Below are 27,698 nucleotides of genomic sequence, written 5' to 3' on the forward strand. Positions count from 1 at the left end.
ATCTTTGCTTACTAGGAAAGACATGATTTTTAAAGCAAAGCATTAAGACAAAAGCCTGAGTGTAAATACTGAAACTCAATGTAAAAGGAAGGTAAGAATGGATTACTTCATAACTGTGCAATTGGAGCTAAAGAAGCCTATGTGACATGTGAAAACCTAATGGACTTGACCTGAAAAAATATTTCCAGAAGCAGTGGCAAAGGACTTAAATCAGGTAGGATTACAAGTTCTTTGGAAGGTTTTTGCTGTAGATTCAAAGTTGTCATCTCTTTTCCATCTAGGTATATCTTTACCCAATGCACTGCCATGACCCTTTATTCAACCTAGGTTTGGATGACTTTTGTGCTGCCTTCCAGGAAAGGAATTGTTTTCTGAGCTCCTTCTTATTCATTTTGAGAAAAGGATTAAATCTTCCCTCTGACCAAGCATACAGGCATGTTAAAGTGAAACCACTTCACGCTCCTGGCCAAACAAAGAACAATAATACCCACAATAAGCAAAAGCAGATGGCTTCAGTGGCAGGAAATGAATGAGCCAGACTGCAGGTAAAATGGCTCTCTGAACACATCTCAGAGGTTTGTAATGACAGGTTCTTTGTTATCTGGGGCCTCCCCACAGGAGGCCAGATGTCTTCTGTTGTGAAGAGAGATAGATAGAGATGCTCTTCCTTTTCCTCCCCCTTTAACTTATGGCTGTTTAAGTTACTGCTAATGGAAGTAGAAGCCTGTTTTCCCCCTTGCTCTCTGATGTTTTTGGAAACAGACGAGATAGTTAGTGAAGGGGTATTCTGATATGAAAGGAAAGGCCCAGAACTGGCCTTTACCTCCCCATGACCCTCATTTTAAAGAACAGGGAGGTCAGTGCTGCTAATTGCACTTGAAAGGATTAACCACTTGATTGCTTTCATTTGGTGGAACAAAACCATTTGTTAATCTAACAGCTGGAAAAATGTGTAAGAGGTATTGAGACATTTTCAGTGTGAAGTGGATGACTTAGTTGGTTTGGCTTGTACCAGTTTTGAATTTAAATAGAAGTTTTAAATCTTTTTAGAGAGGGGAGAGCAGAAGAAGGGAAAAGTACATCTGCTGCTCAGACAGAACAGATTTTCATCAGAAGTGACAATAACTACCTTCCTGCCCTTATAAAAGGTTATCACAGGAATCAATAGGCAATTAATTATGGATATGAGATGTATCATTTGGTATGAGAAGAACCTCAGTGTAATACTAGAGTCACAATGGAAGAAAGAATCTGAACGCAGTTCTTGGATACAGCGTCCAGATTTAAAATCTCTTCTGTACATTGATTTCACATGAGAATTAAAATTAATTTGCTTTTGGAATAGATTCTTAATTCCCATTGCTCAAATAAAGAGGTATACAAAACTTAAATTTGGAAGCCATCTTTAACGGTATGAAACTGTTTTCCAAAAGTAACAACGAACAGCTTATATAAGCTTTTATCTGACCTCTACTCCTTAAATAAAAAAACATGTTTTCAGGGAAATATGTCTTGGAAGTAACTTCCCCTTCCCCCAAGATTTTTCTCTCTGGTTCTTGTAAAACATTAGGTCAGTGTGTTCATTTTATTTTTGTTCACTTAATGTGGGTGAAAGTTTCCTCCTCAAGCTTGTGTGATTTAAAATCAGTTGCATGATTTTTAAAAAATATTACAGCAATCTTTAATAAAAGAACAGATGGAAATATCAAAAGACTATCAAAATTCATACCAAAGGAAATAGTATTAATCATTGTAAAAAGCCAAAATAACCCAGTAGTAATAAGAACTAAATGAATAAGAAATGTGTTGTTTCAATAGCACTGAGACATGACTGATTTTTCTCACTGCCTGGCATATGAACTCACATTACAGTTGTGCCATTTAGATATATACATGCACACAAACACATATACAGTTTAAGTGCTCTTTTTCTGACTTCAAGTCTGTGTTCCCTGTAGTCCTGTTGTAGTTCGCACGCTTCATATGTACTCACATAACTTAACTAGCGTTTCTTCTTGCAAATGGGGGAGATGTGTTTTGGTTTTCATTGAATCACATTTTTATATGCATTTACTTGTGCAGATGCGATTACAAATCCGAAGATAAGTACAACTTATACAAAGAGTATATAATCTGTAGCTTGTTTTAAGCAATGTTTACTTTGATTTCTTCAATATTTTGAAGCATTAAAAAAAGGCATTGAATCAGTTGTTTAAGCCTGTATGGAACGCTAAGTGTAAAAATAGTTTCCTGAAGTTTTTTCAAGGCAGTGTTTCTATGTTTACCAGGCTGAGAGTGTACTCTCCTGGAGAGTATGCTACAGATAGTAATATAGCCAGATTTGTAGAGGAAAACAATCAAAGACTTTGCAACTTTTGTTTAAAAATTATTATTATTTTCAATCTGGGTTACTTTGACAAGATTTAGTTTTTATTCAGTAACAGTATTCCAAAATATTTATCCATCTTACATTGTACCTGTAATCAAACATTTTTTGCTATCTTAAGGCTAGAATTTTTACCAACATAAATTTTTGGCATGATAAATTTAGCATGATAAAATGTTATTTATAAAACTCTTCTTGTAAAGTTGTAACTTAGGTCTTTTACCTCTGCCAGTATTACCTGTACTGATAGAGCCTGGCAAAGGCACACACACATAACTACATTCACACGATAACTTTGCCAGCAGTGCTACACATACCAACCAAAATTAAAATCAGCACAATTGAAGTTTTATTTATGCTGTGCAAATCTGCATTATTACTGCAAAAGAAGTAACACTGCAGATTCATGGTCTGCCTAATTTAAGGAAGTCCTGTCAGAAATGTTGTGGTCAGAACCACTGTCTCTCATATTTCTGGTCTCTTTAAATTTGTCTTAGGTCCTGCAAAAATATCTACATTTTCAGGTAACTCCAACAATGCAATGAGCCCTTTCTGCTGCTTAGAATACAAGCATGTGGCTTCTACAAAATTTTACTATGATATGCCATAATGACAGAGGTTAGTGTTTCCCAAAATAATAATGTCTATAATAATCTTACTTAATAAAAGCTTAAATGCTGTTTGAAGAAGCCTAAAATTATCCAGAACTTGAGAGTACTCTTAATATAACGGTATGTGGATGGCAATACAGCAATCATGTGCTGTGATTTGTGTACACACGCACAATAATGTTTAAAGAGATGACTCTTTTCTATTACTAGAACAGTTTTCCACAGTTAAGTACATCATCACAAAGTGCATCAATTATACTCTGTTCACTTAATGTTGCCTTTCATTTTTCTGCCATTCCCTAAACCCAATTAAGTACCATCCTAATCATTTCAGTAAGTTTTATTGTTACAAAACTTAAATCAGACTTACTGGGTAAAACACACAAAGCATCTGAAACAAAATTAATAATAAAAAAGCTAGCATGATAATTACTTTTTTTTTTTTTTTAATTAGGGAAATCCTTACGGGATGATGGCCAAGTACTCCAATCTCCATCTCATGAAACACTCATTGTGATTAGCAATTAGCAGACGAGGTCTGAGCTTCAAACACAGTAGTATTTAGTAAAGCATGATTGTTTTAAGTAATTTTAATCAGACTGCTCATCTAAGTAGTTCTACAGTCTTTGACATGAGGTCTTTTGCTTGCTTTTGGAGCAGCATTATATCTATTTCTAACAGTACAATCTATTTCCACATTTCAGTAAGATAAAAATAGTTACATGTGTTCAGTTCATTACAAAAGAAACAAAATAAAATGTTGTTACCTATAGACAGAGACATCTTAATTTATTCTTTTCCTTTACAACCCTTGGCATTTTTAATCATTGAGTACATAAATGAAAAGAAAAAAAGCAGATTATCATATTGTCCCTTGTAGTTCTCTTTCAAAACCTCCTGGTGATAGTCCACAAAGAAGTAATAAATTGCTTCTATCGTGGAAAGGTATGTATCTGGCTTTCCTTTCTGATGACGCCAAAAGCAAGTTTTCCTTGTTTTCAACTCGACTTGTAGCAACCCTATTAAGAAAAAAATACTGACACATAAGACAAAATGGACTGGTAGACAGGATATCAAGCAAAGCCTTCAGTTCTTCTGGTTTTGGCTTTGCTGCTAGCCTGCTAGATGCCTTAATGTAAATAATTTCCCTCCCTCTACTGTCATTTTTGTTTGAAAAATGGGTGTGATCATTTTATCCTTCTTCATGCACCACTCTGACATTCGATGAAAAAGTGCTGCAAAACTTGGTTACAGTCCCCCGACTTGCAAGTAAAACTTACAGGATGTTATTTTGCTTCTTTCAGCCTCACAGCATTTAGGAAACTGCAGTTTGGATGTAGGGTCTGATCAGATGGCAAAAGTGAATCTCACACCTACAAAGACTTAGTATTCATAAAATGATTAACTTCATCTCTTGCAAAGTTAGTAACTTTCAAGTATGAAACAATCTCTGTCAGTTTTGCTGAACTCAGACGAATATCTGTTTGCTAAAAGCCAGATTCTTGTAATTAATGTTTGTTAAGTAACTGTAACGTCCCTGGGACTACTCAGAAGAAAGAATGACAGAATCTGGTCATTAATTTTATTAGAAACTAGACGTATTTCCACTTGAGATGAAAGCAGGAAACTTGGTGTGTATGGCATATGAAAATTTTTTTATCTACTGCAGTCAGTCTGTAAATGTTTTTATTAATCAGATGAATTTTAAACAATTATCTTCATTTTTATGCTCCTTAAATGCATAAACTATTTAAACCAAAAAACACTTTAATGTGTAATCACTCTGTATACAGGGTGGACAATGAGATAAAGAAATAGCATATACACCAGGCAATAATAATATAATTGTGTTATAAAATTTATCTGTTTCTAAACATTAAAATCAGATATGAAGGTTGTGTCATGGGGTGGCTTGGTATAAGTAATAGTGTAAGTAAAAACATCATAGTCTGTGCTTGGAGGTTATGGACAGGTAAGTTTGGACAGAAGTTTCAGTAAAGTCCAAATGAAAAATAAGGTAATCTAATTATTGCATCTTATTTTACTATACATATGTATTTTACATAGAATTATATTTGTTGTTTTTTTCCCTAAAAAGGTTTCATTGCATGCCTTTCCTTACTTTGAATAAGGGTAGCCCTTATTCCACTATGCATGAAGGAAAAAAAGTAAAGTCTCAGACCTAATCGAAGTGAAAACTTTCATAGAATCCAGTGAAGTTTCCACTTCAACAGCAGTGAACTAAATTTAGGGGATGATTCCTCTAGTGTAAATTCCCACCTATTTGTGGTTTGAATATAAACATAGGTTCACTGAAGTCAAAACCACTGATGCTACTGAATGTAACAAATGCACGATCAATTACTTTCAAACACAGAATTCTAGGAGTTTTAGAGAAAAAAAAAATAGAGGGGCTTAAAGGTTACAGTTTACTAAGCATGTTTCTGTCATCTGTACTGTATCTGTATAGCCAAAGGCAATGTTTTCTTACAAACACTTGTTCATAAGAAAGTTTGAACTACTGGGGAAATCAACATGTTGGTTTTGCTTTTTTAGCAACCACATACTTTAAGCTCATTAGAAATGAATATTTCCTTGTATCTGAGATCAAGAAAAATGGTAATACCTTTAAATCTGGTTAGATACTGAATATAACCTAAATTCCCTTACAAAATTATTCTCCTGTATCTTCTAGCAGGCAATACCTTTTCGAGTGATCTTCCACCTTACCTTACACCTCTGTTTTTTCCCATATGCTGCATCCTATTATCACAAAATAGTCCCTGTGCTCCCTCCACTATAGTAATAACTGAATGCTTACAGTTTTGTTAATCCTGCATTAATCATGTTTAGTCACTTATTTTACATCTAAGAGACTTATCAACAAAATGCATCTAAGTTGTAAGGTTTTCATATGTGCTGAAGCCTCTCTGAGCCTTCAGTCACCTCTTTGTCCCTACAGCTTGTATATAGTGGACTGGGACATTGACTAGTTCAAGAAACCCTAGTGCTGGCAAAGGCTACCATTTTCTTGAAGAAATGAAAGCAAGCACAGAAACTTAAAAAAGCAAACAACAAAAAATAGATCTATGATTCAGCCTTGTACAAGAGAATAAGCTAATAAAGTAAGACATTTTGCTAATACAAAATGAATCAAATTTACAGAAAAAAATACCAAAGCAATCTGTTCCTGTAACAGCCATCTTGATGTTGCCAATATGCTTCATCACTCTCATGAGAAAGTAATCATTAACATTAGATGCAACTGTTCCTCTTCTGGTCTAGTGATCACTTGTAATGAAATAATCAATCCAAGACATTACCAACTTTCAAGTATTTCCTGCTTTTAATGCAACTGGTTTGGTTTTGGTTTCTAAAGATACATTATACCACTTTTTCAAGAAGATAAAAAAGTATTTTTTGTCAAAGTCTTTAAGGCTATCTGATTTTAAGATTAATGGACTCAATTGCTTTTTCTTGCAGTACGATTAGCTAGATTTACTTCATATATGAATGCAGGCTTACAAACCACCCTCTTTAGTTTAGTTACCCCTTCTCCTGTCACTACACTCCCTGACAGAAAGTCCCTCTCATCTTTCCTGTAGACCCCTTTTAGGAACTGGAAGGCTGCTCTTTCCATACTGTTCTGTCTTTTCCAGACAGAACAACCCTAACTTTTTCAGCCTGTCTTCACAGAAGAGTGTTCCAGCCCTCTGAACATTTTTGTGACCCTCTTCTGGACCCGCTCTAACAGGTCCATGTCTTTCTTGTACTGGGAGCCCCAGAGCTGAATGCAGTGCTGCACGTGGGTCCCACCAGGGCAGATCAGAGGGGGAGAATCACCCCCTTGACCTAAGGGCTACACTTCTTTTGATGCAGCCCAGCATATGATTGTCTGCATTTATAAGATTTATATTATTTGTTATCATCTTCATATCATTTATGATTTACATACACAGGTATTTCATTAAACCATTACTATAGCAGTAACTACTTATTTATTTGTTACCTTGAAGTCGTTCATCAGTTATTATTTTGTTAGTTTGATTCCAGGTACTGTCAATAAATATTATTTTCTTCAGTCCAGTGCTTTCATTCCTGTTGCTTGCGATAAATTCACTTAGGTTTTCTTCTTCTTTAGGTTCTATTTTTGCTTGCTTAAGAAATGGCTCTCTGGAACAGTCATCATCATTGTCACAAACAGCTTTCTTACTGTGTTTTTGGAGATGGAAAGCAATATCTTTTACTGAAACTGAATTGGAGCCAGGGAAGATAAGTGCTATCTAAATGAAGAAAACAAAAAAAAATCTCAGTATTACCAAAATCTAGTATGCTAATAGAACACTAGGAATTGTTTCACTGCACTGAAGCACTGAAACTTTCCATCCCCACCCACAAACATTAAGTAGAAGAGGAGAGTATCTTTTCAAATATTTTAATATTTTAGAAATATTTTATCTTTTGTCATCTAAAAGGATAAAGGATGGTATTCAAATAAAGAATAAAGACATCATACATTTTTAATTAAGTGTCACATCTGTGCCTTCAGTACCAATTCTAATGCTTCTGTACAAAAGTTTTTTCATCAAAGACAATGAATGGTGTCATATCTGAAGGAGCTCTATTTCACTTGTTGCTGCAATGTATGGGGCAAGAAGGCCATAAAGAACAGCTTTTACCTTGATTTCATTCATAGACTCTAGATCAGAAGAAATAATCTCTTCCTTCCTTCTGTCTATTGTAGGTCCCACAAATACTTTACAACAGAAAGTGATTTGCTTTACTTAATTTTTTTTTCAGTAGCTTCTTGTGGCATTCAGAATCTGTGGCTTGGAAAGCCCAGAATATGAAGTCACTGCAGTCTCTTCTCATTTTTGCCTGCCTTCTCCATTGTTCTTTCTGCTTTTTTTTTTTTTTTTTTCATCTCTCTGCCTCTGTACCAACTATTCCTTCCTTGATGTCTCATTCCTTGAGGAAAATAACATCTCTTTGAAATACATACACTTTTTTCCTTTTCATGTAGTCAAATAATAATGGATTGGATGTGTAAATCTTAGATTTCAGATTAACTTCAATTTAAATTAGCATATAAATCCAAGTTAATATCTCACTTGTTATTTATATGGAATTTCTTACTTCGTGTCTTTTTTCTTTGTATTCTGGAATGCAAGGGTATTTATAGATAGTAACATCATCAGGTGCCAGGAGCTTAGCATGCACAGCGGTGCTTTTGCCATCTGTTTCATTTGGGTGTTTAATAATGTCAATCTTCAAAGGTAACTACAGTAAGAAAGAAAAATATTTATGATCACATATGTATACACAAAAGCTTATACAAAATCCAGGAGAAATCCTACGGGCATGTAATTAATGTATTTCCTTAAATAGTTTTACCATGATACTTTTAAGTCGATTTAGAACTAAACTAGAGACAAGGGACAAGACTCGTTACTTTCTCTCAATTCATGTAAATACCTAAGTACGCAATGAATGCAATTTGGAACACTGCAACAGTAGTGTGGTTAAAAGCCCTAGAAATAGGATCAAATGATAAACAAAATACGGGCTTAAGTTTAGCAATATAATGATCCTAAATATGAATACTCATCTGTAATAGGTATTCACTTTATCACAAAAACAGCCATTTAAGTGAAACATACCTAAAGCCAATAGCTCCAATTTCCATAGGACTTCTAAAGTTCTTTCACAACACTTTCAGAGTAGTGTCTTCAAAATGCATTTTAGTTCCTAAATGATTTTGGAAAACGTATATCTATCACCTTTGATGGTTTCCCCAGATATTGTAACTGAAGATTGTTATGCTTATTTATATTTTAAGAGCGGTTATCTGAATTATAACCATGACATTTAGATACACCTTCTAGCACACATTTTATGTAACATTTATTCTTGTTTATGAACAAATAACACTTTTGTTCACAATACAAGGTGTTCTGGCCAGTGTTCTTATAAACTGAAGAATGAAGGTAAAGAAACTTAAAAACTAACTGTAAACGGCCATTTGCATGAGACGTTGAGTGACTTCAGCTTATCTTCTATCTATTAGGTACATAAACATTTACAGGAAGAGTGGAACATTATCAGCGCTTGTACATGTAATTCCTCAAATACAGTAATTTTATCTAACTGCAGCTTGTTCATATATTACCACTACTGTGTTAAAGATTACTGTTCATAAAGATTGAATCAGAAAAGAAATAGTCAGGGACAGTCTGTTCTCCATCCCTGGTAACTAAAAGGCACAAGAATATTAGAAAAGATGCACAAGAAATATTAACCTTCACAGTTGGAATTTCTTTGGTAGGGACAGTTTCAACAGGAACAAAGCATGTATAACAATAAAACATCCTTGAACTATTGCATCGTGGGCATTTTGATCTCCCACTTTTTTGTGCCTTTTCAAGTACTTTATGTGATGCCAACTGTAATTGTTGAAGTGGGTTATCTTGAAATGATGATGGAGTCTGCGATTCTAGACTTTCCAAACATTCTCTATTTCTTTTTGGTCCTTGAGCGTTTTCTTCATTCAAAAACTTAGATGAATTTAAAGACATGCTTAGCTGAAACAGACGATATGATGTACCTGTTAAATAAAAATCCATTATACTATGCACAAATTTATAGGAAATGATTCTATATGATCCTACTTAACAAAAAAATACTTAAAGGTATTTTCTATAACAGAAAAAGAAAAAATAATCTGGTTCACTTATTATAGTACCAAGAACTTCAAACAGATTTCAGGAGAGCATAATGTACACAGCTAGAAAGAACTTGAGCTCCGTGTTCTTAATGTACATACATTCATAATTTTACCCAGATAACTAATTCTATTCACTTAACTTGTGCTGAATTATATTTTTTTTCTGTTGGTAGGACCTGTCTAAAAGCTTGTAAAAGCACTGGTTGACAATTGTTACCTGCATGAGCAGTTCCATTACTTACCAGTATGACTACTGACAAGGAATTAAATGTCTACAGGACAGAAAGCCGTAAGAGATAAGTTAACTACACAGACTTGGATCTCTATGATGAATTTTATTGTGTATGGGCAGGCCAAACTACCTGAATGAAATCCCTCTTGACAGAGCTTTGTGAGATAAAAGAAGCTTTTCAGGAGCAAGGCTTGAGGCTGAAAAATTTTTTGCAAAAGCAAACACATGGCTTTGGTACTCCATATCCTAGATAGTAAGTGCTGACAGTCTAGATTCATTCTGCAGGTTCATATTGATTTAATAACACTGACAGAGTATTTTTTTTTTCATGCTTTCTTCATGACATTGTCTCACCCTTTGAGGCTGGTGTAACGTTTTCTCTGTGTGCTCTCAATAACATATCAGAATCTCAACTGTATACCTGATCCAGGCAGAATCAGTATTGCTTTGTGCAGAGGTTTGTGTTTGCAGGCACAGCTTTAGTGAAATCCTTTTGACTAGGTTACTCAAGGTCTTCCCTGGTCTTCAAAGCAGTCCATATTCATGACCCTGAGCAGCCTCCAGCAGTTATGAACTGCCTTCTGCGCTTGGTGCTGCACCACTTACAATGAAAGCAGTCATCCCTCATATTTGCTTATGGCTACTTAAATTGCCTTTTATGTCAGGAATCACACTTGTGAAATGATCTAACAAAACAGTTATGCTTGACAAAAACAAACAATAATTCCTGAGATGTGATCCAAAATGAATTGTTTAGATAAAAACAAATGTAATTTACTTGTCATACAACAAAAACAAAATAGCTAACTTCCATTATAAATTTAAATTAACTAATCCCAGAAAAATTAGTTCCTATTTTCTGGTAAAAATAAATACTTATGCATGCATTGGTATCTCCCCCTGCCCCAGTGACAAGCTTTAACTTTCGAAAGATCAGGGATGGCCATTCCAATAAACACCAAATCATACCAAAACCACCAAAGCATACAGATTCTTTAGTGCAATTTGCCTTTAAGTATCTCAGAGAAAGCCAAGGGAGAAATATCCACTATGTCTCAGTGATAGCTTGCTGTGCCTCTGCTAACATGTATAATTATCCTGAAGAAGCAAAAAGGCCCTGTAACTTGACAGCCATTCCCTACCTGCAAACCGAATCTTTTTGATAGGATGCCTTACAGAACAGCAGCGTTTAACTGTGATGCCCCAAAGCACCTTCATTGTTGCTACCGATAAGAGCTGTGCTGTTGAAATGGCACGGGAAAACCTTTCTTGTCTCAGAATAACAGCTGTTCAAAATGGTACTTCAGAATATGTACAGCAGACTTCTCCAAAGGAGGAAAAAAAAAAAAAAAAAAGAAGAAAAAAAAGAAGAAGACAACAATGCAGTTTACACCATCTGTAAGATCCAAATCCTGATTCAGACAGCAAGTTGCAAGAATGCAAATAACCCCTCCATCTGTAGTTAATCTCCAAAACCCGGGAAATATCACTTGCGGGGGTCTCCCTCCGCAGCCTGCCTGCAATTCGGAATTTAAATCTCGCAGGTTTTTTGCCACCGCCTGCCCCGGCCTCGCGGAGGCCGCAAAGGCCTCGGAGGGCGGCCGTGGCCTGGAGCTGCCCCGCGCCGCGCTCCCTCCCCAGCCCCGGCCGGCGAGCTGCGGGCCTCGGCCCCGCGGCGCTCCTCACCCGCGCAGGGCCCGGCCCGGCCCCGCTCCGCGCCTCGCCGCTCCCTCCGCTGCGGCCTCCGCGGCCCCCCGAGGCCCCGGAACGGAAGTGCCGGCCTGCGGCAGCCGCGGAGCGCGGGGACGTGGGGACGTGAGCGGCAGGGCGGTGGCGGGGAGCGGTTGCTAAGGGGCCTTAGCAACGGCACGCGCGGGCCTGTGGGCAGCGCGGTCTGACTGACTGACTGACTGACTGACTGACTGACACACTGACTGGCTGACTGACTGACTGACAGACTGACAGACTGACTGACACACTGACTGACTGACTGACTGACAGACTGACTGACTGACAGACTGACTGACTGACAGACTGACAGACTGACACACTGACTGACTGACTGGCTGACAGACACACTGACTGGCTGACTGACACACTGACTGGCTGACTGACACACTGACTGACTGACAGACACACTGACTGGCTGACAGACACACTGACTGGCTGACTGACACACTGACTGGCTGACTGACAGACTGACTGGCTGACAGACACACTGACTGGCTGACTAGCTGTCTGTCTGGCTCGCTGACTCCTTCCCACAGAACCGTGTCCTCACTGCGGCCTGAAGTTGTGAGGTCTTCGCACACCTCCCTGGCCCTTCATCTGCCTCCAGCTCAGGGCTTTGCCCCGTTTCTTGTGAGCAGCAGCAGAGCGGGGCCGTCTTAGCAGTCCAAACACTGAGGTGTGGTTTTAACGGCCAGGCCTCCTGCCCTGAACGGGCTCTGCCCCATTTCTATGTTTTGTGCCAAAAAACCGTGAACAGAAACCACATCACATTACCTGCAGCGAAAGAATTTGTTTTTATTCCGGGGTTTTGCACTCCCTATGAATTTGACACCCTCATTTTAATCGCCTTGAGGCAGTGTCTCCAGGGGAGCCAGTACTGCCCTGTGGGCTCTGGTTGCTCCCTGGCACCCCTGCCTGTGGTGGAAGGTTTTGGTCCCTTGTTAACTCCTGGAATGCTAGTTTACTTCACGTTTTTTTTACCCTGAACTTTTTTCACCTAGTCTACTTAAGTAGTACTTGTGGTTGACACCAAGCACTGAAGAATTTTGCTGTGGTATTTCTTTTTTGTTGTTTTACGTTTCTCTCTAAAGAGGGACTTCGGACCTTTTCTTTGGAACTCTTTGACCTGATTAAGGATGTTGCTCTACAGTAACATCCAATATTCTGTGTTTAGTAACTGAATTTTTAGGTTGAAATGACTGAACTGAAGCAGTAATTTTGGTGTAGAAAATGTTTCTCTTGACTCAGTCAAATAAAGTTTGTGATATATTAGTTACAATAGCCTTAGGGGAAAAAATTAACGTTATAGGCAGATTTCATGCCAAACTTTGATCTCAGTTGCATCCCTAAAACCTCATTGACCTCAGTGGTATTGCAGTCAATGGCAGAGGATATCTACCAGAATTCTGTTATTTGTTTTGCTTTGAGTTGATTTGTTTTTCATGCTAGCAGTATGTAATACATTGCAGTAGTAAGAAAAAAGTCGACCTTTCATGATACATATATTTTTTCTTCTCATGCTGTGACAACACCTCTTGATATGCAGTTGTTAATTATGTTGGAATGACAAATGTTTCACACAGAGAAGACTTTTGTAATAGCTTCTAAAATTCTTTCTTGCCAAATTATTTATAGTTGGTTTTACTCAACATCCTATTTCCTACTTTGCTTAAATGATTTCCCTGGATGCTTAATCCAGAGAGGAGCTTTTTGGGAACAACAGAGCTCATCGTTTAAAGGCTGGATCTGAAATCTGAATTACTGCTTTGTATTTTATACTGTGCAGTTATGTGCACCTGAAAGCTCTGATATTAACAAAACAAAACCATTCTATGAAATTGTTGTTATATTGTTTTTGTTTCAAGTTCTTAATTTCACAAGTTATTAAAAATATGTACGTATATATATATTTAAACAGGTATTTCTCAAATTTGGTTTCTGCTCAGACATAGTAACAGTGTAAATTTGTGTTTGTGTTTTTAATTGTGCTGAAGCTGGGATATACTAGTTGACTGATTTCATTAAGACTTCTGCTAATCTGCTTCCCTCACATTGCTTGCAGCTCCTGAACAAAAACTGAATATATAAAAACAGCACGACCAGGTGATGGGGACATTCGCTTTGTGTGTGTGTGTGTGCATTTTATAAGTACATTAAAAATATCATAAATATTTTGTGTGGAGATATTTAGAAGAAAATGGAAGTTTTGCGTCTATGATTATTTTTTATGATTACTGAAAAACTGAGTATTTTTCACATTTTCAGCATGTTTCTATTAAGAATGTGGGGTGATTCTTCTGTTTATTGCAAGAAATGACCATGAGCATGCTCTATGTAAGCTACAGTGATTGCTTTGACTGTCAATTTTAATTATCTAAAGTTTAAATACATGCTGATATGTGTTATCTTAGGTTTTTTTTTAAGGCATTCTGGCAAGGACAATTCTTACCGTATGTCAGTAGAAAAATGCAAAAGCCTCCTTTGACTTTTGAAGAATTCTTACAGTCTCAAGGTTTGGTGAGTCTGAGTGCTTATTATTTTAACTACCCATGTGTATGGTGAAGTGAATGTGCAGGAGTGGGGTCGTGAGCAAAGCCATGTGAATATAAATATTGAGAACTGAGTTTGAACATAGATTGTATTTCCTAGACCCTCAGGCAGTGGAAACTAAGAGGTCTGTAGAAATGGCAAATCTTCAAGAGAGCAACCTTTCTGTTGTTAACTTTCCTTTTTCTCAAAGGTAAACCATGGAGAAAGTTTTTGTCTGCTGTATAGAAGTTTTGTACTCTTGGAATCATGCTTGAGTGATGACACAGACCCAAGCTTTGTTTAAAATATTTGATTGGTCCACAGCATTACTAACATAACACAAAGTCCTGAGTCCTGAGGCAAAACATTCTGATGAGTATGACAAGGGGAATAGCTAGTTTTGTTTTTTAATGAGCTTTCTTTGTTTTCTTGTACTGATAAGACTGTTAGGAAATCTTTCAATATGACTTTATATTTTGTTAAAGAATTTAATATAATGTGGATATCAGCGATTCTTCCAAATTACATTATTTTTGGAGGAAACAGAAAATTCCTTTTGACCTACCTACATTATTTGCAAATCAAAGCCTCACTCAAAGCCTTTAACTACAGAACTATGAGAAAAATTGATCTTCTGCATTGAACCAAAACTTTTTTTCTTACAGAAACAATGACACAACAATGTGTAAAAATATTTTGACAAGTGGAACATTTCCTTATAAGAATTTAATTTTTATTTAAAAGACATGTTTTTAAGAGGAGCAATCTTACATTAAAAAAAAATGAAACATTTTAATTAGGGATAACATCAAAACAAAATATGATTATGTTTTAATTTTCTAATTGGTTTTACTTACTTTTCCCTTTTTACACTAAAATGAACACGTGTATTAACAGTTTGCTTTCCGTTTGATTTGGGGGTGGTAGTGGTGAATAATTTGTCTTGCTGTCCTACTATTATGATAGAACATATCATTGTCTTTCAGCTGTATTAGAAGTTTTAAAATCAGATTGACTACTCTGTATTAACGCTTCCTAAGTTATTTCAGGAAAGTAACCAAGTTGATGATTAACTTCAAAAGACTACTACTGGTTTCAACAATTTGTTCTAATATTTAAGCTACTAGTTTAAATTCTTTGCTAGACCAAGGAGCAGAGTTTCTTATGCTTCCGAGACTGTTCTCAACAGATGGAAGGCATTACCATCCCTTCAGAGAACTTAAATTGAACGCGATTTTATTTGTCTGTTTTGAAACATAACAACCCCTTTTTCCTTCAGTTATCTCCTTTTCTAACTGAAAAGTTATAGTCTTTTTAATTACTCTGTGTATGCTCTAATGGCCTCCCTGGCCTATTTCTGTTTTTCTCTCTTTTTGAGATGATATAATCACCTCTGGATGCAGGACATGGGACAGGAGGAAATTGCAGTCTATGTTAATAATGTTGCCAAAATTAGAAGTTCTTATGAGATATACATAAAATGCGTTTATGCCAGTATTACAAATCTTTATTCAAAATAAATTTCACAGGTTATCTGATTTAATCTTTTAATTTGTATTATATTCAAAAATAACTATTTTTACTATGTACCGATTACAGAAGAGCTGGCCAAGGTGCATCTCTCTGGATGAGCCTCATTCTTTGGTGGATAAGTTACAAAAAGACTGTTCCTTCAATGCTCTATCTAAATCTCTGTATGAACATGTTCCATTGAACGTCAGCTCACTCTCAGATTTGGAGAACAGAATAAAATCATGCATCACTGATCTAAAGAAACATGCTGAAAAAATATCTTCATTACAGTGTGGACCAGCATATCTAGAGGAACAGCTTATTGACCTTGAACAGAGTAATAGTCATTTTATATTTTTCAAATAGCAACTGTAGTTAGAAAATGAGGAAAAAAAAAATCTAATACCTTTAAAAAGCCTACATAACTGGTGATTTCTGCCTACTTCTTGGAAACAGCTTGGAGTAATAGCCAAAGAAATTAAGACTGCATATGTAGATACAAATTGAAGGTTAACAGCTTGCTAAATTCTAGAAATTTAAGTAAAATAAAATGTGCACATTACAAATTTTCTAGGTACTATTTAAATGAAAGGTTCTGTTCCAGATCATTGTTTTCAGCTTTTCCTCATTTTGTAAATGTGAAGTGTTAAATTTGTAATTAAAAACATCTAATAAGCTAAAGTTCCATTTCTGCCTAGATCTTATGAACATTTTGTTTCATGCCTAACCAAAGTGACTACGAAAACATGTTATTCTCCACAGATGTTGGTGTTATAAAGAAAATATGAGACATACAGAAAGATAAAAATAGGTATTTTTAAGCTTTCCCATCATTCCAGTGATGCAGTGGGATGATACAGTGTGTTAAGTTTTATGCATGTACACATTTAGATGTAGATCCAGATTTTTGAAAAGTCTTTGCCTGATTAAATTTTAATCCATAAAGTCATCAATCCAGACCCTATTTCTCGCTAAAACTTGCCTTTTTTTAAAAAAGATTACTTCTGAGCAAACTGATGCAGAAAAACTACTGACTCAGACAAGTGAGATGCAAAAAGTAAACGTATATTCTTATTTTTAATTCTATTTAATGGTTAAATGAGAAAGACAAAATTTACAAATCTTTTCCTTGGATCCAGAAGTGAGATTACATTTATCTCTGTATGCTTGTGGGAAAAACAAAACAAAACAATAACAACAACAAAAAACCTTGAAAAATGTTTTTTCTTTGTTATCTCCAAGGATATTTTGTAATACATATAACTTTCACTTTTAAACCATTGCTCCTAATCTCAAGTAAATTCACATTTCATTTTATGAGTTGTCTTAGCTGAAAATACTATTTATATAATTCCGTGAAATAGCATTAATTTTGAATAATGAATTTATACATTTTTCATTTTGCCAAATACATTGTTGAGGAATCAAAAGGTACAAACGTAGAGGTGAGCTTTATTACATTAATTATATTTTTAAAACTACGTAGTATTTTGTCTTATGAATATTCTTCAAACTGGAAATCAGAGAAATACCTCCGATACCAAAGGGAAAGAAAGCTCTTGAGATTCACTCATTCAGAATTCAGTATCAATTTTTCTAGACTATATTATTTTAGATATATTGCATAATGGAAATTCCACATAGTATAAATATGGCGATTAATATTATTCATTTGACATATTACAGTCACATCTTTGGAGACTAGTGTCTGTGACTTTCCAGTGTGCTAGGCGAGGGACTTGAACAAATGTGTCTCTTGATTGTTTGGAATGTCTCAACCCTAATAGGTCTTGGTTGTTGGTTAAACTCTGGGCATAATCAGGCATAAATGAGTTCTTATATTTGAATGTGGTATTTGAAATACTAATGTGAATACTCCCCAAACTAGGCCATAAATTAGTAATAACCCATAGAGTTAATATGTTGAGGGATGCAAATTTTTAACATAAGGAAATATATTTGTAGCTTGGCTTATTAAAGTTCAGCTTTATGGACAATCAAAAGTTTGTGCAGGACTGGAAACTCATACCAGAGCTGACGAGACAGAGCAGATATAGTCAAAGTGGCCAAGAAATAGTTAATATCATCTGAAATTGAAAAAAAATAATATATATAGGTTGAAAGAAGCAAAAAGCCCAACAACTATTAAAAAAAAAAAAAAGCATGGAATTAAATTAGTCATATTTTCTGATAGAAAATAAAGTTTTGAGGAAGTAGAAATCCACAAGAAACAAACTGTATCAAAGACTGCAGTGGTCATTTCATCTATTTTGACTGATTCTTAGTGTAATAAAATAAAGCAACTACTAAAGAAAATATTTTATAGAATGGCATCACCAGCAAGTGAACACATCTGTTATAGAATAGTCTTTAGGTTTTACTTTAGAAAAGAAAAAAAAAGTTTATGTTTGAAATAGTTTTTTCTTACTTTAGAAAAAAAAAAAAGTATATGTTTGAAATAGTATTTTCTCTGTACATTAACACAAAGGGAACATGATAATCAGCTTTAGTTACTAAAGGTTTTTCTTTTCTTTTTAGAACTGTAACTACCCTGGTTTCAAGATAAAACAACTTTTAGAATTACCAAGACATTTGGAAGCTCCAAAACTTTGGAACTTAGTTATAAAAGCTCAGCATTTCCAAGTATGTACTGTTTGTTTCAGTAGCCTAATCAGAAGCTGCTGATAAAGAGTATTGCAAATATTTTGACTCATTCATCGTGTTTCATTTTCATACATGTTTTAGTATTGCTGTTAGCATTTCTTGAAGTTACAAAACCAACAAATCTAGGAGCTTTTTCTGTTTAGGAGTCATTATTGTTGGAGGATTCTTCTTGCTGCCCTGTCCTGTGTCCCAGAGTTGACCAATAATGAAAGTACTAAAATAAATAATGATAAACTAATATTAAACTTAAAAAGAATTTCAAAACCAAGGTAAACCCAGAATTACAATATAGAATATGCTTTTTTGTTTGTTTGTTTGTTTGTTTGTTTTGTTTTCAGTCTCCTTTGGCATGTATGTTACACATCGTCTTAAATTGCATGCTTTTTTTTGGTTTGTTTGGTGTTTTTTTTTGCATACTCTAGTATATCCTTATCTCCCACCTGAGGGCCTAAAAAGTGAAGATACTCCTTACACTCTGTATATGACCTGCAACAGAAAAATGTCCAGATGCTTCATGTGTACTGTTAGTTAATGCTAGTTAACAGTTCTGTTTTGTCAGGCAGGGAAGGTTTTATTTGACAATTTGCTAATTCCTTTGGTGTGCATGCACCCATCTTTTATATGACTGATGTGAGGTAATTTTTCTATGTAAAGGTAAAGCTTTTCCACCTGGACTAAATTAGCCATGAGATTTGTAAATGGCAGTTTAGAGTATTATTGTAACACTAACCTTTCTATTCTAATTTTTTACTGATTTCAGTGGGAATTAGCGATGTCTTTAAATTCTTTAGTTATTTCCCTAGCAGACATATGAGAAGGCATATTCTTTGTGTGTGAATTCAGTACTTTCAGTAATGTTTGAAAAATAGGGGTAATTTAGAGCTATGTTTCTCCTGTCTATGTGATCAGCTTCAGGTAGTGATCTCTATTCCTGTCACCAGTTAGTTGACCCAGGATAACATTTTCCTTGAATAAGTCATTTTGTAGTAGAGTAGAGTAAGAATTAATGGCACTGTGAAAGGCCAAGATACAGTACATTAGATTCTTTTTCTAGTTTTCCCTTGAAGTGGAAGTTTGTAATCCATAATTAATATTTATTTTTAAAATGCAAATGTTTAATGTAATCTAATACAAATTAGATAAATAAACATACTTAGCATATAAATTTAATGATAAGGGGAAAAGTAATTTATTTTAAGGATGAATTTAGATTCTAATTATAGAAACGTTTTAAAAATTTGATAACTTAAGTGGATATAAAAAATTGCTTCATTATGTAGCATCAGTAGGATTGCATTGCTAAAGAAATATGTATAAAGAAAAAGAACAGATTCCTAAAAATAATATGAACCTAGTTGTTACTAACATAAAACTGTCACTAATTTGGATTACTGGTGTCATCAGAAACACTGAAATCAAGACTTTTGATCCATTTTTCATAATAAGAATTTATTATTAATCAAAATAAAAAAATACTTTTGTGACTATGAAAATTACCTTATCATTAAATAGTATTATACATACTGAATTTCACAATCTATGTTCACAGAATCACATAATCATCTAGTTTGGAAGAGACCTCCAAGATCACCTAGTCCAACCTCTGACCTAACACTAACCAGTCCTCCACTAAACCATATCACTAAGCTCTACATCTAAACGTCTTTTAAAGACCTCCAGGGATGGTGACTCAACCACTTCCCTGGCAGCCCATTCCAATGCCTAACAACCTTTTCAATTAAGTTCTTCCTAATATCCAACCTCAACCTCCCCTGGTGCAACTTTAGCCCATTCCCCCTCTTCCTGTCACCAGGCACATGGGAGAACAGACCAACCCCCACCTCACTACAGCCTCCTTTAAGGTACCTGTAGAGAGCAATAAGGTCGCCCCTGAGCCTCCTCTTCTCCACGCTGAACAAGCCCAGCTCCTTCAGCCGCTCCTCGTAGGACTTGTTCTCCAGGCCCCTCACCAGCTTCATTGCCCTTCTCTGGACTCACTCAAGCACCTCCATGTCATCCTTGTAGTGAAGGGCCCAAAACTGAACACAGTACTCGAGATGCGGCCTCACCAGAGCCGAGTACAGGGGGACGATCACTTCCCTACCCCTGCTGGCCACCCTGCTTCTGATACAAGCCAGGATGCTGTTGGCCTTCTTGGCCACCTGAGCACACTGCTGGCTCACATTCAGCCGACTATCAACCAATACTCCCAGGTCCTTCTCTGCCAGGCAGCTCTCCAACCATTCCTCTCCCAGCCTGTAGCTCTGCTTGGGGTTGTTGTGCCCCAGGTGCAGGACCCGGCACTTGGCCTTGTTGAACTTCATACAGTTGGCCTCAGCCCATCGGTGCAGCCTATCCAGATCCTCCTGCAGAGCCTTCCTACCCTCGAGCAGATCGACACATGCCCCTAACTTGGTGTCATCTGCAAACTTACTGAGGGTGCACTCGATGTCCTCATCCATATTGTCGATAAAGATGTTAAAGAGGACTGGCCCTAGTACTGAGCCCTGAGGGACTCCACTAGTGACTGGCCTCCAACTGGATTTGACTCCATTTACCACAACTCTTTGGGCCCAGCTACCCAGCCAGTTTTTAACTCAACAAAGCGTGCACCAGTCCAAGCCATGAGCAGCCAGTCTCTTGAGGAGAATGTTGTGGGGAACGGTGTCAAAGGCCTTTCTGAAGTCAAGGTAGACCACATCCACAGCCTTTCCCTCATCCACCCAGTGCGTCATTTTGTCATAGAAGGAGATCAGGTTCATCAAACAGGACCTGCCTTTCATAAACCCATGCTGACTGGGCCTGATCGCCTGGTTGCCCTGCAAATGCCACGTGATGACACTCAAGATAATCTGCTCCATGAGCTTCCCTGGCACTGAGGTCAAACTAACAGGCCTATAGTTCACCGGGTCTATCCTGTTAAAACAGTTGAAGAATATTGGAAATGTTATGTTATTTATATATTACATTTTTCTGAATGAATATACTTATAAAGGAAAGAAACTGTTAATTCTTGTCATTTGTCCCAGTCCAAATACTGTCACGCTGATTGAAAGAAGTAGTGCAGAGTGGAGGATGGATTTAAATTTCAGATTAAATTTCAGATTACTGAGCAGCTTTGATAAATTCTGTCTAAATAGTGGCCCACTGACAAGACACAAAGCATATCTGTGAATGAGTGTAACTTTTCTGAGTAAAAATATTTAAATACAAACAGAAATATTCTTGTTTAAGTTGAAAGTACAATATCAATACAGAAATAATCTCTAGTCCTACAAAATATAAAACTGTTTTTTTTTTTTTTTCATAAACCTGACCTTACTATTTAGACTGGATAAAAGTCTCATATGAGTTTATAATCTACAGCTATTCCTAATAGCTCTGTTTTTAATACAAAGCTAGAACCTCATAGAGCTTTCTGAATACCACATTTTTTAAAAAGTCATTTTTTAAAAAGTCATTGTAAGACTGGTTTAAGATTTTTGTTTGAATATGTGCAAATGTACAGAGCTAACCAAGATGCAAGGAATATCAAGATCATGTTAGTGCTTCTGTACAGAGTTCTGACACAATTTAGAATCAGTGCTTGCCTCCTAATGTCAAAGTTAATCCAGTGTCTCTATCTGCTTTGCTGTTGTGGTAATTTACAATATTTGTGATTTTAAATATTTTTAATCGTGTTAGGATTTTAATGTAACAAATGTGACTTGCTGTCTTATTCATTCTGTTTACTTTAGTTTTTGTCTTTTTTGGATAATATATATATCCAATAATATATTTTTATATATTTAAACTTTTAGTTTAAGGTTTACAGAAAATAAAAGCACTAAACTGCTGAGAGATTTGCAGGTATCCAGCAAATGCAGATCAATCCCCATATTTTGATAACTTAATGCTGAGCTACCCAAAGGTACCTTTTCTTCTCAGTAAAAGCTAAGCATTTCCTTTGCAAGCTTTTTTTCCATCAGTATTTCCTCGAACTGAAAGAAGTTTCCTACTTTCTTGTAGACTGTGTTCGAAATGAAAATCTTTGTACTTTTTGTCTATTTTTTGTTGTTGTTGTTGTTTTTAAATCTCAATATAATAAATGTTTTACTGTTGTTTTGACAGAAAGACATTCTTAAAGTTTGGAGAAGGTTGTTTCTCTCAAAATCATCCATTTCAGTGTTTCAGGATTCTTTTTGGTGGTGGTTTCTCCAAAGGTTTAAGGTACAGATGAATTTAAGGCATTCTTTGGTCTGTTATTATCAAAGAAATAAACTATAGATTCTGTAAGTAAAAAAATGCAGCAAGTTACTAATTAAGATTAATTACATCAAATGTAGGTCCAAGACTAACTTTACATATACCTTTAAACAACAGTAGTTGAGCACATGATGAGCTACTTTAGTTAGCATGTGTATACCACGATGCTTACAATGCCTTTAGATCAAAATTGTCTACACAGTTGTAACGGTGCTAGGACTTACATAGGATATGATTTTGCAATATTTAGGTTACAAACATAAGTTAATGTTTGTATTCTATTATCTTGGGTAGTCACAATTATTAAGAAGAAAAGGAAAATACTCACATGGTAGGAGACTATGATTATGTACACGGGTTTTGATTCAGTACAGCACTTAGAGTCCATCTTAATTATTAGCTGATATATTTAACATATGCTTCAAATAACTCATGTTCTTAAGTGCTATTCTGAATCAGGAACTACTGCAATATACTACAAAAAAAAAAAAAAAAAAAAAAAAAAAAACAACTCTTAATACATTTAGAACAAAATATTGTAGGAAGAGGTGGAATTATTTTAGGAATAAGTGTTTCAGTGGTGCTCCTTTGCATTGTCAATGCCTCCCATCATATGTGAATAACCATGAGCTTCAGTAATCTCTTGCGTCAGTATATCAGCACACAACAATATCTGAATTTACGCTGATGTATTCTCTCCTGATTTGTTTTTTCCCTTTGAAGCCTAACCAAGAAGATCAAGACCACTTTTTTGGTAGAATTGCAGAAAACTTTGTGGTGCTTTTTCTTCTTGTTCCCATTGAGGCTAAAGACACTTTTTTTCAGGTAAATGAACACTTACGTAGTATTTTCAATGATATATATAGAGATACTATATTTGGGCTCATAAAACTATTAACATGTCACATAAACAAATTTACATGTAATCAGTTTGGCAGCATTTGGTACAAAATAGAACTGGAGATACATGCATGTAAGTAGAAGAGAGGAAACAGAAATATTGAAGAAAAGAGAGAACTTATCACTTCTTTATCAAAAGTCAAATTTTGGCTCACATAATGTATGAATAATACAATATTAAAAGATGAGATATTTCCAATTTTCTTGTTTTTAATTAACTATTGTGATTAGCTAAATATTAACAAATTAATATACTTAATATGTTATTAATGTAATGCTTTATTCTGCATCCTAATTTTAGCCCTAAGCGACTCATTCAAAGTACATAATTTGTTTAAATTAGTATTGTCTATCTGAGTCTTATCTGGGGACTTAGACTTATACATTGGCTAAGCAAATTATTGAGTTCCCAAATCAGTTCCCTTACAGATGATACTGTTGCCTAAAGTTTCACAGAAGTAATAAAAGGTTGTACTTTTTTTTTTTTTTTAGCAGAATGGCTTTGCAATTACTACACTTCACTTTAATATTTTTACATTAACTAAAAAAAAACGTAATATGAAAGCTCTTCTTGTCACCTGGGTAGATACAGTGTTATTCTTATTTTGGTAGGTGTATCCTGACTGTTTGTCACAAGTCATCTATGTCACGTTCTGTGAAGCGTTTCCTGAATCCATTAAAAATTTTGATGATGATTTTAAGGATGGATTGGTAGACTTAATTTTTCAGTGGATATCAGGTACTGGTAGTTGTTCTTTTGTGTTTTATTTTTTTATGAGACATATTTTGTCCAGGCCACCAGATGTACATTTCAGTGAGAATCTAATGCTTTTTTCCCTAGTAATGATATACATATATAGAAAATTCAGTACTGGGAATACTATTGTCAAAGCTGCCAGTCTGTGCTCAGGTGATAATGTTGATAATAGCACTGATAACAATATCTTTATTATTATTATTATTGGTATATAAATATGAATAAACAGTGTAAAACAGTAGTCTGGAATGAAGACAAAGAATCTGAGCTGGATATCCATGACATTATTTCTCTTTCTAGTTTAAGAAAAAATAAAACTGGATCTGACATTTCAAAGTGTTTTTGGCAAAACAATGTCAAAGTACGTAACCTACATTAAACTATGCTGTATAACTGTCTTGGCAAACCTGTTTAGTATTCTATTGTGTGAACGCAGCTGATACTGTGGAAGCATACTACATTCTAATTATTTATTTGCATGGTGAGATAAGCTGAACTGGACCTTCCGGTGTTCAATAGTGAGGAAGTCTTGCTGAGAATGTGAGACATTTCACAGAACCTGCTTGTCTTTCTATCTCTCTATCATGATACAATCTACCTACACTTTTGGAAATGTTCCTGTATAAGATGATTGTATATCCTGATAAGATTATGTATAAGATGAGAATTAAATATTTTCCCCATTAAATGAAGCTATTTCAAGGGCAAAGTTAAATCTGAAAATCTAGCCCCCTTTATTCGTGTCGTATTAGAACTATATGAGCTCTGATGTCTCTGTCTTTCAAAGCTTTTATGTCTCAAAGTTTGAGTGGATAGGAACTGATAATCTTTTTAGAGCTGGTGATTATCAGGATGACGCTGAAAAGAAAGTACTCTATTTTTAAGGTTATATACAGTCTGTAATCCAGCCCAGTCGTTGCTTTACTGCAGTGACTGTTCTGGAATAACTGTTTTAGCTGTAAAAGTGCTTAACTATTGCAGAATTATCCAGCAAGGATATAATTGTATCTGAAGACATAGCTTATAATTGAACTGATGAATGCAGATTTAATTTCACTGCTTTCTTCATGATATCCTGTAGGAGAAATATTTTGGAAGAATCTATGGTAAGCACATAAATGCAGTTAGGATACAAGTCTTAAAATTCAAGCCCTGAGAAAAACTGTACTTATTACCAGAAAAGCTGCTGAACATAGTAATCATATATATATATATTTTAGTTAAACAGAAGACTAGGAGATCGTTCCTTGATCTCTCTATAGAAAAAAACAGTCAGTTTGTATAAAATATTCTTACAGTGCTTTGACTGTACCTATACTAGAAGCTTCTCTTGCAATAGTATTGTGATCAAATATCTGTATTTACTGTCTTAACAGTAAGAGTTTATGATTCTTAGATTGTATACGTTACTTAATATCCATTCCAAAACTTAGATTTAGAGCAGATTTATATCTTTAGTGCTCATTTATTCAGGTTTCATAACAATGTGGAATTCATTACCTTGTATGTTGAAACTGATTGACAAATGCAATAGAAATATGTTTTTGAAGTAGACACAAAATACAAAAACATTTTCTCAAAACCTTTCTCTATGTCAGTCACCATTTCTTGGGCAGAATTTTCTTTTTAGTTACAGACAGAGAAAATTATGTATAGAAAAAAATACCCTGAAAAATCTAATTTAGAGAAGGTTTATGTATTTCAAGGTTATGTGCACCAAACCTCAAGTGGGCCTTTAACTTGGAAGAGCTGGATAAACCCACAGTAGAGTCTGTAATGTGTAACCACTATAAAGAGATGATGGACAGAGTTAACCAAAATTTAGTCAGACTGAAAAATAAAACAAAACAAAACATAACAACAACAACAACAAAACCCCAAGAAACTAGAAGACTATTGCTATGGCAGAGATTCTGTATCTGCATGAAATTTATAGTGTGGGAGCTGTGCAAAATTCTACTGGAATGAACACTGAAAACCACTGAGTAAAGTAAATTATGTATTGCTGCCAGAGTAATTCACAACCTCACCAAAAAATATGCAAATGTATTAAATTACTGGAATTAGAACAACCACAAAATACGGATATTCGTTCATGTGCAAAACCAAGCAGAAGTGGAAAGGAGATAGCAAAATCTGTCCATAAAGATGCTGGTTTACTTTAAATATATGGCTATATTTCAGTTAAACAGGCGTGGCTCCTAAGCTTAAGGTTGAGCATGGGCATAAAAATTTGAACATTGGAATCAGGAAAGAAATAAAATAATTTTAATTTAATTTGGAAAGATTCATGGGGTAATTTTCAAAAGTAACACCAACATTTTTCTAAATTTAATTTTTGTTTTCCAGGTCTGAAACCAAGGAAATGTGTATGGGAGAAATGGAATCTTGAGAGCTTTAAGGCTTCCACAGTAAATCCTAATAGTGAAGGTGCTACTGCTAACATACGGGCTCATGGATCTGCCAGATCTGCAGCAGCCTGTAAGTCTTATAAACATTTTTTATCTTATAATGCATGTTACTTTGTGAATATTGGAATGTAACTTATAGTAGATTGCAAAATCTAATTGTCAACATAAATTACTAGTAATATTTTTATTTTGCACAGAATCAAAATGTCATAGCAATTTATGATAAATTGTGGATCAACTCTAAGCATATATCCTCCCATATACTGACACTTGTGTTTTATTGTAAACAATTTTACAAGGTATTTAAAGAAGTTGCCAAAGCTAAGACTCAGCTAGTAAAATCTGATGGTTTCAATTGGTCATGTCCTCTATTACTTATGACTGTTCCCATTCCTTTCTCTTGTTGCTGGCTCTCACTTTCGCTGTCTTCCCCTTTGTCTTCCCTGTCGTGGTGGACCAGATCTTTGGCTGTAATATTCTTTGATATTAGACCACTGTTTTTTCTCACTACTTCTGTATTAACATCTTATCTCAAGCTTTTTGTGCTGATGCTTCTAGCTTGCTCCCTTTTTGAATGTGTGATCCGACATTTTATTTCTTCAAGCTGGCTAGATTCTTCTATCATATTTCCCATGTCTAAAGTTTCAGTTTTCCTTCCGGAAGCTACAGCCATTGTTTTAGGCTGCCAGTCTTCTCTTGCTACTTTTAGTCTTCCTTCTGCCCCAACTTTTCCCATCTTTGCCTTTTTTTCCCCCTCCTTTTTTTTTTTTTTAATAGGCTCATCCTAATTCTGGATTTAGATCACTATCAGGTCACCAAGGTAAGGAAACCTTATTTTTGTTGCAAAATAATTCAGATGAAAACTCATAAATTTGCATCAAAGGTGTCATTTAAGGCAGTGAAGTCTGTGATTCTTTGGTTGTGCATTTTCTAGTGTATAATTGGCTATATAAAATAGAAATATTCATAGCCAGTCTTAAGCTGAAGAATGATTTT

General features: G+C 35.3%; 2 protein-coding genes across 5 annotated transcripts; one reads left to right on the forward strand and one right to left on the reverse strand.

Annotated features, from left to right (window-relative positions):
• Positions 1-2,373: 2,373 nt before the first annotated feature.
• On the reverse strand, positions 2,374-11,796 carry DTWD1 (DTW domain containing 1). 4 transcript variants are annotated; one of them, XM_068695456.1, is made up of 6 exons: positions 11,640-11,779; positions 11,096-11,275; positions 9,297-9,601; positions 8,134-8,277; positions 7,007-7,280; positions 2,374-4,016 (listed from the first exon to the last, which is right to left on the reverse strand). In XM_068695456.1, the coding sequence occupies exons 2-6, from the start codon at positions 11,169-11,171 to the stop codon at positions 3,787-3,789; spliced, it is 1,029 nt and encodes a 342-aa protein (XP_068551557.1). In that variant the 5' UTR covers positions 11,172-11,275; positions 11,640-11,779; the 3' UTR covers positions 2,374-3,786. The 4 variants fall into 4 exon arrangements, with proteins under 4 accessions (XP_068551557.1, XP_068551559.1, XP_068551560.1 ...); XM_068695458.1 differs by lacking the exon at positions 11,096-11,275 and having other exon boundaries at positions 11,640-11,796; XM_068695459.1 differs by lacking the exon at positions 11,096-11,275 and having other exon boundaries at positions 9,297-9,578; positions 11,640-11,787.
• Positions 11,797-12,117: 321 nt separating this feature from the next.
• On the forward strand, positions 12,118-26,931 carry FAM227B (family with sequence similarity 227 member B). Its single transcript, XM_068695461.1, has 9 exons — positions 12,118-14,201; positions 15,813-16,059; positions 16,718-16,789; positions 17,127-17,170; positions 18,264-18,368; positions 22,500-22,598; positions 23,358-23,459; positions 24,147-24,273; positions 26,641-26,931. The coding sequence occupies exons 1-9, from the start codon at positions 14,082-14,084 to the stop codon at positions 26,832-26,834; spliced, it is 1,110 nt and encodes a 369-aa protein (XP_068551562.1). The 5' UTR covers positions 12,118-14,081; the 3' UTR covers positions 26,835-26,931.
• Positions 26,932-27,698: the final 767 nt, after the last annotated feature.

Source organism: Anas acuta, chromosome 12 (genome assembly GCF_963932015.1).
Source record: "Anas acuta chromosome 12, bAnaAcu1.1, whole genome shotgun sequence".
Lineage (NCBI taxonomy): Eukaryota > Metazoa > Chordata > Aves > Anseriformes > Anatidae > Anas > Anas acuta.

What these genes read in the sequence shown, in the direction of transcription:
- DTWD1 (XM_068695456.1), bottom strand. Translation starts at nt 11,171, where the DNA reads ATGAAGGTGCTTTGGGGCATCACAGTTAAACGCTGCTGTTCTGTAAGG. An exon ending in CAAAAAGATTCGGTTTGCAG is followed by an intron (nt 9,602 to 11,095) that starts GTAGGGAATGGC and finishes TTTATTTAACAG; the next exon opens with GTACATCATATCGTCTGTTT. An exon ending in ACAAAGAAAAAAGACACGAA is followed by an intron (nt 7,281 to 8,133) that starts GTAAGAAATTCC and finishes TTCTTCATTTAG; the next exon opens with ATAGCACTTATCTTCCCTGG.
- FAM227B (XM_068695461.1), top strand. Translation starts at nt 14,082, where the DNA reads ATGTGTTATCTTAGGTTTTTTTTTAAGGCATTCTGGCAAGGACAATTC. An exon ending in TGAGATGCAAAAAGTAAACG is followed by an intron (nt 16,790 to 17,126) that starts TATATTCTTATT and finishes ACATTTTTCATT; the next exon opens with TTGCCAAATACATTGTTGAG. An exon ending in GGTTTCTCCAAAGGTTTAAG is followed by an intron (nt 22,599 to 23,357) that starts GTACAGATGAAT and finishes TTCCCTTTGAAG; the next exon opens with CCTAACCAAGAAGATCAAGA.